Here is a 14,070-nt window from a genome sequence, read left to right as displayed (position 1 = left end):
TTTTTAAAAATGTAACACAATAGTCCAAGGCCTGGGAAACCAACATTTCCCTAATCTCGGAATCATGAATGGGTCTATTTTGTCTAGATTTAATATTTTAAGTTGGAGGTAGAAAAAACAATGACAATAATTAAATGACTAGAAAATAGGACCTATAAAGTGAGGCTTATGAAATGAGGTTTTTTTTTCCTTAGGAAAAGAAGGATTACCAGTTCTAAGGTACTTTGTAAAGCATTTTGTATTGCTTCTAGTTTTTAATAATATACAGAAGAATAATATTGACATGGTAGTAATCTGGATTTTGGGTAAATTTGTTCAGTCTTTTAGGGCACATCTTCTGGGAAACAGATCCATTTGGAAAGTTGCTTCTGAAACCTTCAGGGCCCAAATAGAGATACAGGCAGCAAGCAGATCACCAAAGTGAATTCCCTCTCTCACAAACACAAAACCCATTTATAAATGGCATTCAATAACAAGATAATCATGTCATAGTTTTATAAAATAGAATTTGTACATCATCATGTGATACTATACCTGTGCTTTAGAATTAAGTATTTCTTTTCCCACATTTTGCTATCCTGATCAGATGAAATTTTGAGACTGGAAAAAATTAAAGGCATTAAATAGTTTACTCAAGAAAAATGAACTTTCAAAAAATAATGGGCTGGGGGAAAAGAAATATTAAATTAAATTTAAAGATGAACAATACCTTCTGATGTGTTTCCTCTGTACTTCCAAAATCCTCTTCAGTTTTTTAATTTGTGATTCCAATGCCAAATTGGTGTCTATTTCTCGCCATCTTATTACATCTTTCTAATACAACCAAGAATTAGTTTAATTAATTCAACCACAGTGACAAAGCTGAAAAGCCACCCAGAAAGAAGATGGGTAAAGACTATCTAATACCAGGAAAAGGTGGGCATACTTTTTTTTAAACAGGAAAAGGAAAAGATATCTATCTGTTCATTTGGTATCAGCTTTCCTGTCTATGTTTTTAGTATAGTGTTACCCCTTCCCAAAGGAATCCTTACTTTTTTTAAAAGGGGGAAAAGCCAAGGAAATGATTCTTTAAAGGAATAATTTTAGTTATTTTTGAACTGGAAGGTGGGGAGGGGATAGTATATGGATCAGTGTTCTATTCATAAAGTTAGTCTTCTGTGTAGTTATTAATATTTCTGCCTCTAGAAATTGCTAATAAAAAATCTGCTGTGAATAACAATGAAATTAATACCTCTGGTTTTTTTTCACGTGCTCTGGCTGCGGCTGCTGCTGCTGCTGCTGCTGCTGCTGCTGCTGCTGCTGCTGCTGCTGCTGCTGCTGCTTTTTCTCTTTCTCTTTCTCTTTCTCTTTCTCTTTCTCTTTCTCTTTCTCTTTCTCTTTCTCTTTCTCTCTCTCGCTCTCTTTCTCTTTCTCTCTCTCGCTCTCTTTCTCTTTCTCTAATACTTTCTCTAGTACCTCTAGTACTTACTGACTCTCTCGGCAAAGGTCTTACCTGCTTAAAAAAATAAACTGAGATAAATATTGTTGTTTTAAATGAACGTTGAGGTCTAATCTTCATGGTTGTGGAGGAAGTTGATAGTTCAGATCTCAGATAGATTTTACCCTGAAATATCTTGATAACTGATTTAGTCTTGGTCATGGAAAGTGCATAAAAGTTTGTTCTTCCACCTGATTTTTGAAGCTTGATAGCTTTACAATGTTTTTGAAGTTTGACCAACAAGATGTACTGAGGGCAATAGTGGCAAAGACTCTGCTCCCACACTTATTTGGTTTTTGTTGGTTTAAGCCTTTATTGTCTGTCTTAGAATTGATACTATGTATTGGTTCTAAGCCAGAAGAGCAATAAGAGTTAGGCAATGGGGGTTAAGTGACTTGCCCAAGGTCACATAGCTAGGAAGTGTCTAAGGCCATATTTGAAGGTAGAACCATCCATCTCTAGGCCTAGCTCAATCTATTGAGCCACCTAACTGCCCCCATACTTACTATTTTAAAGAACAGCATTATTACATAGGCATTGGCCAAAATTTAGCTTCCTGCCCCATGGACTATGAATCTAGACTTCTGGTTTCTTCCAACACCTTGGTTCCTACTGGTTTGGATCTGCTATTCCATCTCTAATGCTTTCTGCTAACCATTGTTCTAGCTTTCAATGATTGGCCCACCTTTTCCTCTAATTTTTCTGCATTCGCCAGGGTTAGACTGTCTCCTCTAGTATCTTTATTATCATTCCTAGCTTCTACCTTGGATCTCCAAAGCTTTCCTTACAGATCTATCTTCCCAACTCATTGCTACCTAGTGTAACACCTATGATATCTTGAAGTCACAAAAGGGCATAGCAAAATGGTAAAATATGGCTAAATGATTGCTAGGGCTCACTGGATTTGTGAAACAGTTCCAAATCCTGGCCATGTGTAGATTTCTTCCTATTGCCTACAGGTGGGCTGATTTCCCCTTGTCATTCTGGTTCAGAACAATTGGATTTAGTTAGCCCTTATCTTTGTTTTCTCACTTCCCATTATTGCCATTTTAGTTTTTGGTCCTCCTCCCAACAAAACTAGCTTACTTATTATCACCTTCTATAACAGTGGGTCACCTTTTCTTCTCTGGTTGGAGGTCTTGCTATTTCCTGGATGGGAACAGAAAAGAATATCAGTATGAAGTTTTCTTTAATCTGAAAACTTTATCTTATCTCCTTCTTGTCCAGACTACTTGCCACAGTGCGGATTTTATGACGTTCTATGCTCCTGGGTTTCCATAAATCTCCTGCTTCCTGGAAACTCTGACCTTTTTTTTCCTGACTCTTTGACATCATTATCATGATGCTTTCGACCTCTGGCATCTTTTTCCTGTTCTATGATTCCAGAGTTCTTTGAATAACTGCCTCCATTCTGATCCATTGCTTTGCTCTGGCCCCTTTTCTGCTTCTACTTTGGACTACAACTTACCTGGTCCCAAACCTTTCAGTGGCCTATGACTACCGACCACCATGGTTCCATCAAGAAAATCAGAAAGGTCTCCACAGGTGTTGTCAAGATGGAGTTGATGCTTACCTTGTGACATAGCCATCATGACCTAATCTTTTGGTAAATAGCTGGATGAAGCAGGATTTCCCAAGAATATATACACCCCAGGGGAACACAAAGACAAACCCATGGTAAAAGCCACCCAGGAAGCCAGATTTCTCAATGCCAGAACTGTAAATTTTGTCAAGATGATGTCTAACTTGATTTTCTAGCTCTCCCTCCTATCAACACACTAAAGTCTAGTAACATATTTATAAGGTTAAATTTAGCAAGACCAACCCCAAGGTCAAGGCTTTCTTTGAATTGATACAGTGCTAAGAGCTACATTAGCGTGGCAAAGGGGCTGATGGCCATATTGCCACTACTGGTAGCTATTAATAGTAGTAGCAGCAGTTGCTTGCTCTCACAGTTCATTTGTTCTCCCTCAGTAACTATGGCCATAATACCCCTAGCTGCATCTTGACCCCTGAAATCCACTTCCTACCTCTTATCCATTTGACTTCTGACCCATGCTTCTGCCCTAACAGCTGGCTTCTTGGCACATTCTTTGCTCACTGTATTACCTTCTTGGTTCTATTAGTCCTTAGATAGGAAGGTCTAAGAAAATGTGTTCAGTTGGGAATTACTAGGATCATTAAAAGCCTAGAAAACAACATTTTAAATCTTCTAAGGTCTCCCAAAGTGGCCCAATTCTTTTAGGGAAATGAGATACAAGGTTGGCTCCTGAAATCAGTCTCCACTAAAAGAAAGTACCTTTAGAGACTTGATCTGATAACTTCCAAGAACAGTGACATTCTTTACTCTATATCTTCTCATATTAGGGAAAATATCTATTTGAACTTCATTTCCTCTCAGCTATGATTTAGGGAAACTACTGTAGTATAATGGGGAAAGTATTAATTTGGAAATTGGGAGGCCTTGGCTCTGCCACTAACTGATTAAAATTTTCTTAGGTCTTAGTTTCTTCATCTTCCAAATGAAAGTATTGGACTAGATGAACTATAGATCTTTTCAAATTCTAACAATCTAACAGTCTACTGTTATTTCAGAACTCATTGAAACATGAATGAGTTACTGGTTTTTGTCACCACCAAAAGTAAGTCAGTATAGCTTCAAGGATTGGGAGTGGGATTCACTGTTGATATATTAAACCCACATACCAAGAAGAGACTATGATTAACATCTCTCTGTGTGTTAATAGAAGGAACTAGGCTTTTTTTTGGTTTGTTAATAATTTCAATGCATGGAAATTTTGGAGATGGGATAATCTGATCCATTTTACATAAACAAAAACTTGATATCTCATTGTATCTCAAGCAACATTGGTTGCTAAAAAGAATGTGATCCAATCTGATCCCATCCCAGTTAGGTTTGCCATAAAGAAGTAAGCCCCAGACTGCTTGGAAAATGCAGGGGACTACAACCTAGAATTATATACTTAGCAAAAATGGGCATAATCTTCCAGGGTGGGGAATGGCATTTAGTGAAATAGAGGAATTTCAAACTTTCCTGACCAAAAAAACCAAAAACCAGAGCTGAAAAGAAAATTCAATAAGCATATACTACACTGAGGAGAAGCATAAAAAGGTAAAGTGAAAACTTAAGGGTTTTGATAAGATCAACTTGAGTAGATTCATACCTGGGAAGGTGATCATTGAAATAATTAAGATATCTATGATACCTGAGAAAGTGAAAGTACTGAAAGCATGCAAGATCCTTAAAGTACAATAGATTCTTAAGAACTATATCACTATTAGTTTCCTTTCCACAGGAGCATACATAGAAAAAAGGAAGGAAGCTAAATAAGATGGGCTGATACTTAAAAAAAAGAATCATACACCATAATCAGGTGGAATTTACACCAGGAATTCAGGGATAATTCAATATTGGGAAAAACATCAGCATAATTGACCATATCAATAGCAAAACCAACAGAAACCACATAATTATTTTAATAGATGCAGGAGAACCATTTGACAAAATATAATAACCATTACTTATAAAAAAATTAGAAAATATTGAAATAAATGGAACCTTCCTCACAGTGACAAATAGCATCAATATAAAACCTTCAGCAAGCATTATCTGTAATGAGAATTAACTAAAACCTTTCCAAATAAGATCATGGGTAAATCAAGGATGCCCATTATCATTATTTTTATTTAATTTTGTACTAGAAATGCTCACTATAACAATTAGAGCAGGAAAAAAATTAAAGGAATTAGAACCAGCAATGAAGAAGCAAAGTTATCACTCTTTACAAATGAAATGATGGTATATCTAAAGAATCAACAAAAAAAACGATAGAAATAATAATTAAAAACTTCAGCAATATAAAATAATAAAATAACAAATATAATAAACAAAATAAAACCACAGAAATCATCAGCATTTCTATTTACAAAATCCAACAGCAAGACATAGAAAAGGAAATTCCATTCAAAATAGCTCTAGACAACATAAAAATACCTGGAAGCTTACCTACTATAAGAAAACCAGTAGTTCATATGAACACAATTACAAAAAAACTCTTCACACAAATAAAGTCAGACCTAAACAATTGGAAAGACAATTGTTAATGGATAGGCTGAGCCAATATAGTGATAATGACAATCTTATCTGAATTAAGTTACCTATTCAATGACACACCAATCAAACTACCCCAAAATTATTTCACAGAAATAGAAAAAATAACAACAAAATTGGAGATGTAGACTCTAAATTAACATCCTAGTGTAAACAACAACATGGAAATAGGTTCTGATCAAGGACACAAGTAATACCCAATGAAATTGCACATTGGTTGTGGGAAGGGTGGATGGAGAGGAGGGAAGGAAATAATGTGATTATTGTAACCAATGAATAATGTTCTAAATTGACTAAATAAATTAATTCAAATGGGGAAAAAAATAACAACAAAGTTCATTTGGAAGAACAAAAGGTCAGAACCAGAAAGGGAGTTAATGAAATAAATATGAAGGAGGCCTGGCTGTACCAGATATCAACCTATACTTTAAATCATCAAAGCAATCTGATATGACTAAGAAATAGAATGTAGATCAATGGAACAGATTAGGTAATCAATATATGACAGTTATGTTTGCAGCAACTAAGTGTTCAATAAACCCAAAGATCCAAGCTTTGGGGGAAAGAACTCACTGACAAAAACCTATAGAAAAACTGGAAAGAAGTATGGCAAAGATTAGGGATCTCATGCCATATACCAGGATAAAGTCAAAATGGATACTTGATCTAGAAATAAAGGCTTATACTATAAACAAATTAGGGGGACATGGAAAAGTTTACCTGCCAGACTTACAGATGAGGGAAGAATTTATGATCAAACAAGATATAATGAGCATTATAAAAAATGAAATAGATAATTTTGATTACATTAAATTAAAATGGCTTTATACAAATAAAACCAATACAACCAAGATTAGAAGGGAAACAACAAATTTGGAAATCAATTTTTAACAAGTGTCTCTAACAAAAGTCTCTTTTCTCAAATAGAGAACTAAGTTTATAAATTTATAAGAATACAAAGCATTCCTCAACTGAAAAAAATGGTCAAAGGCTATGAACAGGCAGTTCTCAGAGGAAGATATTAAAACAATCCATAGTCATATGAAAAAAATACTCCAAATCACTATTGATTAGAGAAATGACAATTAAAGCAACTCTGAGATGCCACTTCACACCTACCAGATTAGCTAATATGACCAAAATGGAAAATGATAAATGTTGGAGGTGATGTGGGCAAACTGGGACACTAATAAACTGTTGGTAGAACTGTGAACTGATACAACCATTCAGGAGAACAATATAGAACTAGGTTCAAAGGGCCACAAAACTATGTATACCTTCTGACTCAGCAATACCACTGCTGGGTCTGTACCCCAAAGAGACTGACCAGAGATGAGGGAAAGGTCCAATCTGTACCAAAATATTTTTAGCAGCTTTTTTTGTGGCAAAAAATTGGAAACTGAGGGGCTGTTCATCTCTTAGAGAATGAATGAACAAGATAGTTGTGATGGAATATTATTGTCATAAGGAATAATGAACAGGATGAGTTCAGAAAAACTGGATAGACTTATATGAACTGATACAAAGTGAAGTGAGCAGAACCAGGAGAACAATGTATACAGTGATAGAAATATTATATGATGGTCAAATGTGAAGGAGTAAAACATAATCAGAAAAGCAAGCCTCCAAGATAACCACCAGGGACTTATGATGAAAATGCTATACACTGTTAAGGAAGAAATGCTGGAACCTGAGTACAGATCCATATTTCTTTCAGGAGACTTCTATTGTATTGTAATATGTATCATCTATCATGACATGAGCAACATAGTAAATATGTGTTACATGAAAGTAGGAGTATAGCCTACATCAGACTATTCACCCCTAGAGTGGGAGGTTGAGGTGGGGAGGGTAGGAAGGGAGAAAATCTGATTTTTTAAATTTCAAAAACAATTGTCCAAAAGTATTTCTACATGTAATAGAAAAGAATCAATTAAATAAAAAAGAAATCAAATGGTGGGGCTAGACTACATGATCTCTAAGATGCCTTCTTCTGGCATGGAAATTCATTATTTTACCTATCTGTGTGGCTCTGGCAAGTCACTTAGCCCCAGTCATCTAGCCCTTGATGTTCTTCTGTCTTGAAACTGACAAAGAAGTTTTAAGGGTCATTAAAAAATGTAAATAAAAAAAAACAAGAAATTCATGATTTCACATTTACAAAAGATTTTTTTAATTAAAACCCTTACCTTCCGTCTTGGAGTCAATACTCTGTATTGGCTCCAAGGCAGAAGAGTGGTAAGGGCTAGGAAATGGGGGTCAAGTGACTTGCCCAGGGTCACCCAGCTGGGAAGTGGCTGAGGTCACATTTGAACCTAGGACCTCCCATCTCTGGGCCTGGTTCTCAATCCACTGAGCTACCCAGCTGCCCCCTACAAAACACTTTTTATGTGATCAGATATACAGCAGACTAACTCCCAGTTCATTCTCCCTCTTTCCATTTCCAGCCTAATGCCATATCTGAGCTGAGGCTAGTAGAGGCTGCACTAAATCAGTGTCTATCTTCCAGCAATGATTACCCAAACTCCTTTAAAGCACTGGTGTTGTTTTTTTTTTTTTAACACAGAACAAAAAGGACTAAAAAAAAAATCCAACCCACGTGCAGACTATATTGTTTGCTCTTCTACTGGAACTAAAGTTTCAATGTCATTCTATCAAGTTCTTCCTCCCCATCCCCTTTAAGCCATGATTCTGTTTTGTCAGCTGCTGACATTCCACTTTCTCTGGAATACACACGCTGGTCTCTATGTGGTCAGTTCATTGACAGGTGCAAACATTTGACAAGTGAACAATAGTAGAGGTGATAATGAATAGTGATATTCACTGATATAAAAAGACTACTTCATAAACTAGGAGGAAGGTAGATAAAATCAACTGTGGGGAGGACAACATATTTCACAAACATATTAGCTGTTTTTTAAGTCCCTTACGTGCTTAAGATCAAATATATCTAGAAAACTTAAGCTATTTGGGAAATAAACACCATGGCTTCAAAATTCTGTGAAGCTTGATAGCATTGAGTAGAGAGTCACAGAAGGGATTGTCTTCCTTCTTATACCTTGGCAAGGATCCTTTATTCATTTGTTCCCTCTCTTTTTGAAAATTGGTTCAATCTTTGTAATTTTGCTTAGAATTTGGCCAAATGTTCTACTTTACCCTTTTAAGAAGGATCTGTGATTTCATCCATATGGGGAAATCCTGATTAAAGAACTCCTTTCATCATTGCAGATAGAAACCTATGTATTACTTAGTAGGTAAATCCTGTGAAATTACCTTAATATCTAATACTAAAATACTTTAAGTGATTTGTTCAGTCAGTATCAGAGGTGAGATGTGAACCCAGATTTTCCTGATGCCAAACCAGCATGGTTGTCTCTATGTCTTATTCAAATGGCCCCAAATTATGAACAAAGTTAAAAAAAATTTTTTTGTCTCTTACAACAATGAACAACATGGAAATATGTTTTGCATGATGAGGGAAAGAGATAATTTGGGTCTTATAACTTCAAAAAACATATTGAAAAATTGTTATTACATGTAATTGGCAAAATGAAATATCTTTTAAAATATTTTTGGTATTTTTAGAGCTAAGAAAAATATTTCAAAACATAAATGTTTAGGTTGCTTTGAAATCAGTTTATAAAAGAGGATATCATTCAATTACAGGCAAGGGTCTGTCTTAATGGGAATAACCTTGACACAGAAAACAAACACATTTTATATCTTAGCATCTTTCTTTCTCCTGACAATCAATGCAGTTGCCAAATTATTATTTTTCTATATTTCTTTTTTTAAGCCTTATTCTTCCATCTTAGAATCAATTCTGTGTATAGATTCTAAGACAGAAGAGTCATAAGGGCTAGGCAATGGAGGTTAAGTGATATGCCCAGGATCACACAGCTAGGAAATGTCTGAGGCCAGATCTGAACCCAGGACCTCCCATCTCTATGCCTGGCTCTCACTAGCTGGCTAATTTTTCTAGATTTCTAAATATATCTCCTTTGTCTATATTAGGCTCAACCATGATTAACAGAAGGAATAAATAATAGAACCACTGTGGTCAATATTTTACTTGACTCCCTTGGAGTTTTTGAAAAACAATATCATCAGAATCATCTTTGAACCCATCACTGAGATCACTCCCTCTCCCCAAGCCTTACTCTAGATAAATATTTTTTTATTCACCTTCTAGTCAATCAAGAACTACTTTAGAGAATGTATTACCTCCCATTACCATGGGAGGTGCTAAGTAGAATACCAAAGAAGTTGATGACATGACAATCAATCTTCATGCAGCTTGCAATCTGTTTGGCTAAATAATGAGCAATTAGAGAATAACATATAAGGTGCTTGATAATCAAATACTACATCACACAGGACAGACCACATTGCTGTCTTGGCTCTGATTGTTTGGGGTGTCACTTGCCACAATGCCATATCCAAGAAGGCATGTGATATAGAACATGTCATTATCATGGATTAGAAGATGATGCTCATTCCTCCACCAAGATGAACTTCCAACATGCCCTCTCTGCGACTATTATAAACTAGAAAAAAATGCCCAGAGGAAGGAAGTGGAAGATATTGAACTTATATTTTGATCCTTTGATGAGGTTGTGTTCTTATCCATGTGGGTACTCTCTCCAACAGTACAGATGGCCTGTCAGTCATGTCTGCCTACTTTCATGCCTTCCAGTTTCCAAAAGAGATTATCCTGAGCTTTGAGGAAGTTGAGGCAGAGTGCGGAGAAATTCCATTTATAAAGGAACAACTATGTCCCCTCTGGAGATATGAAGATTTAAAAATGACATGGTTCCCTGCCTCCAAAGAATTTAAAATTTAAAGTATAACTGGGCAGAATTGGTGAAGGAGAGGTGAATGTATCCAAATAAACAAAGCATGTTTGTAATAAGAGTTGTTTATTTTTCTTTTTCAATTGGAGTGGAGAGACAGAATTTTTCTTGTTGAAATATTACATATGTATATATTATACTAGATAGAATGTATAAGGACAAAGGAAAGACCTGCACAAACTGCTAAAAAGGAAATTTGAGGAAGAGCTCAGTTTTGGCTGGGAAGGGGGAAAGAGCTCAGATGAGGCTTCATCACAGAGGTGAGTCTTAAGGGGAGAGAAGGATTTCAATAAATGCAGTTATCACTACTGCTACTGATGATACTTTTGGAAGATTTGAATCTTAAGTTCACATACAACACAGTGACATATATAACATAAATATATACATATATGTGTATATATCTACATACCTACATATATGTATATGTCTATATATATATATATATATATATATAAAACAGATGCAGCTCTATCATTTTAAAGCAGAGGTTCTTAACCTGGGTTCTGTGAATGGTGTATTTCAGTATTTTCATAACTCAGTATAACCGGCTTTCTTTGTATTTTTCTTCATACATTTAAAAACATGATTTTGAAAAGGAATACATAGAGGGGCCTATGACATGAAAAATTTAGGCACCTCTGTTTTAAAGTATCTAAAGTCTACACATGTAAAACCCAGTGGAATTGTGTGTCAGCTGTGGGAGGGGATGAGGGAAGGGGAGGGAAAGAACATGATTCTTGTAACAATGGAAAAATACTCTAAATTAACAAATTAAATAAAAATTTCCAAAAACAAATAGTATCTAAAGTCTAAAGGAATAAAATCTTATTGCAATCTTTAAAAACAGTGACAGAGGCAGCTGGATGGAGAGCCAGATTTAGAGATGGGAGGTCCTGGGTTCAAATTTGACCTCAGGCATCCTGGCTGGGTGATCCTGCACAATTCACTTACCCCCAATTGCCTAGCCTGTACCACTCTTCTGCCTTGGAAACAATCTTAGTATTGATTCTAAAACAGAAGGTAACATTTTAAAAACAAAAAAAACCCCAAATCTTTTGAAAATGATTATGAGAGAATTCTTATGTCTGTGTGGGAAAGTGACGGAAATTCTTCACTTAATATTCTTACTCATTCAAAGAGGGAGATATACAGTGAATTCCTCAAGAAGGCATAAATAATGAGACTCCCCAACAGTCTCATAGTATTATAATAGTACAGTAAATAATACATAGAGACAATAAATGAAGGGAAGATGCCTTACAAATCCCAAAGTTGTAGAAGTAACTGCCTTGGTGGGGACTGGCATTGGCAGTTGGGTAGGTGACTCAGGGAAGCAACCTTAGGTGGAAGAAGGAGGTAGGTCACCTGGTGTTGGAGACTCAGAAGACAAACTGTCTTTTACTATTTGAAGGTTCATCATGAGTAAGAGCAATTTGACTAACTCAGTTTCACCTATCTGGAAGATCTAGAATTAGTGGGTGGAAAATGGAGAGAGATAGACTGAGGATTACTATAAGGAAAGACTTCCTAACAAGTAGAACTTCTCTATAAGTAGAAGGATGGTGTTTGAGGAGTAAGGGACAATGAATTCTCCATCTCTGGAGGTGTTGAGGATTCCTGGGTAGGTACAGTTTGGAGAATAAAGTCTTTGAGATTCATGATTTTGATTAAAAATAAAAAGATTTGGACCTTATACATAATCATATGTCTAAGATAAAATGGATGAAGTTTCTTTTGTTTTCTTGAGGATGCTTGCACGTGTGCACTCTCTCTCTCCCCCTCACTCTCTCCCTCATGATGTTTTCACAATGCTTACTCACTCTCAATTCTCCCTCTTTCATTTTTTACAATATGTCTGACTTGATACCTTTATAAATTATTAAAATCTATGTTACAAATTCCCAGAAAGGAATCTGAATTTTAAAAAAAAATGAATATGCCACAAAGAAATGTCACATTTGACCAAATAAGAAAGCTAGAGCTGAAACCTGAATTTTTTTAAATGGACTTTTCCCAAAATTACAAAACAGTATATTCCACTGTTGATTATAGTCCATAAAATGTTTACTATCAGAGCAGGAAAACTTGCTTAAATTTTTTTCATAGTTCCCAGCTAAATTAAAATGGAGAGAAGAAGGAATTTGATACTGTCTTATCTTTTTAAAAACTAGTATAATGCATTTGAAGACTTTGGTATTTTATTTAAATTTTTTTCAATCCAGTATTGATCAAAAAGATTATTTAAGCCACACTCTTTGTGGTGGTAAAAGATCAGAAAATGAGGGGATGCCCTTCGACTGGGGAATGGCCAAACAAATTGTGGTATATGTTGGTGATGGAATACTATTGTACTAAAAGGAATAATAAAGTGGAGTAATTCCATGTGAACTGGAACAACCTCCAGGAATTGATGCAGATTGAAAGGAGCAGAACCAGGAGAACCTTATACACAGAGACAGATACACTGTGGCACAATCGAATGTAATAGACTTCTCTACTGGCAGCAATGCTATGATCCAGGACAATTCTGAGGGACTCATGGAAAAGAACTCTATCCACATCCAGAGAAAGAACTGTGGGAGTAGAAACACAGAAGAAAAACAACAGCTTGATTTCATGGGTTGATGGGGATATGATTGGGGCAAACACTCTGAACGATCACCCTAGTGCAAATACTAATAATATGGAAATGGGTCTTGATACATGTAAAACCTAGTAGAATTGCTCGTTTGCTATAGGAGGGGGTGTAAAGGGGGAGGGAAAGAATATGAATCATGTAACCATGGAAAAATATTCTAAATTAATTAATTAGATAAATAAACTTTTTAAAAAGAGGAGAAAAGATTATTTAATCTACCACTAAATTATCCAGCTATAATTTAATATAAAGTAAAAAGTCTCCTTTCAAACTGCTCCTCTACAAAATAAGGTGGGCCTTAGATGACCCCTAAGATCCTTTTTAGATTCAAATATGTGATCCTAATGAGCTCTTGAAGAAAGCATTTCTCAGATTCTTACTGGATTTACTTACAGATAATAACTGGAACACAAGTTATATGTGCATGTGTACATGTATGTATATATGTATAAGTGTGAACATGCATTTGGAAGTTATTGTTTTTGCTATACAGCAAAAATCCAATTCACCTGGCTGTGACAAAGCCAATTTTCCTGTGTAAACATAATCTGTATGAGGTAAAAGCCTTTAGAACTGATGCAGGTGTCTGGTACTCTTCTATCTATATATTATTCAACCTAATCAGTGTTGCAATATAAACAGTGAACAAAATGACAGTTAACGTCACAGCAGAATGCTAACAGCAGTAATTTCCTTTCTCCACTGATGCTAAGAGAAAAAAAGCAATCAGAAAGAAATAATATAGCCTAATTTTTATTATTTTATTCTCTGAAGGAGCTAATCTTCCACTTGGTTAGCATTTTAACAACATAAGAAAGTTCTGAATAAAAGCACAGTGCAATACAGTTTCCAAAGTGTTTTTTTTTCTCTGCTCATTTGCTCTATAATACAATTTCCTTTTAGCTACAATATAAAATGGCAATATGACCTACACTGGTCATGAGGGAGAAATAGTCTGGTCCAGTGC

The 14,070-nt window shown here is 35.5% G+C and overlaps 1 protein-coding gene across 3 annotated transcripts in view; it reads right to left on the bottom strand.

The window, feature by feature from the left end:
- The window catches only part of C5H10orf67 (chromosome 5 C10orf67 homolog), a 133,450-nt gene that overhangs the window by 46,377 nt on the left and 73,003 nt on the right, over nt 1-14,070 (bottom strand). For 2 of the 3 annotated variants that reach the window (XM_056800121.1, XM_056800119.1), the window contains exons 11-14: nt 2,594-2,626; nt 1,232-1,492; nt 710-813; nt 535-600 (exon numbers count right to left, since the gene is read on the bottom strand). In XM_056800121.1, coding sequence (XP_056656099.1) covers nt 535-600; nt 710-813; nt 1,232-1,492; nt 2,594-2,626 — 464 coding nt within the window. The remainder of the gene's footprint in view (nt 1-534; nt 601-709; nt 814-1,231; nt 1,493-2,593; nt 2,627-14,070) is intronic. The other variant, XM_056800120.1, reaches the window with a different exon arrangement.

Source organism: Monodelphis domestica, chromosome 5 (genome assembly GCF_027887165.1).
Source record: "Monodelphis domestica isolate mMonDom1 chromosome 5, mMonDom1.pri, whole genome shotgun sequence".
Taxonomy (NCBI): domain Eukaryota; kingdom Metazoa; phylum Chordata; class Mammalia; order Didelphimorphia; family Didelphidae; genus Monodelphis; species Monodelphis domestica.
This window is presented reverse-complemented; position numbering and strand designations above follow the sequence as displayed.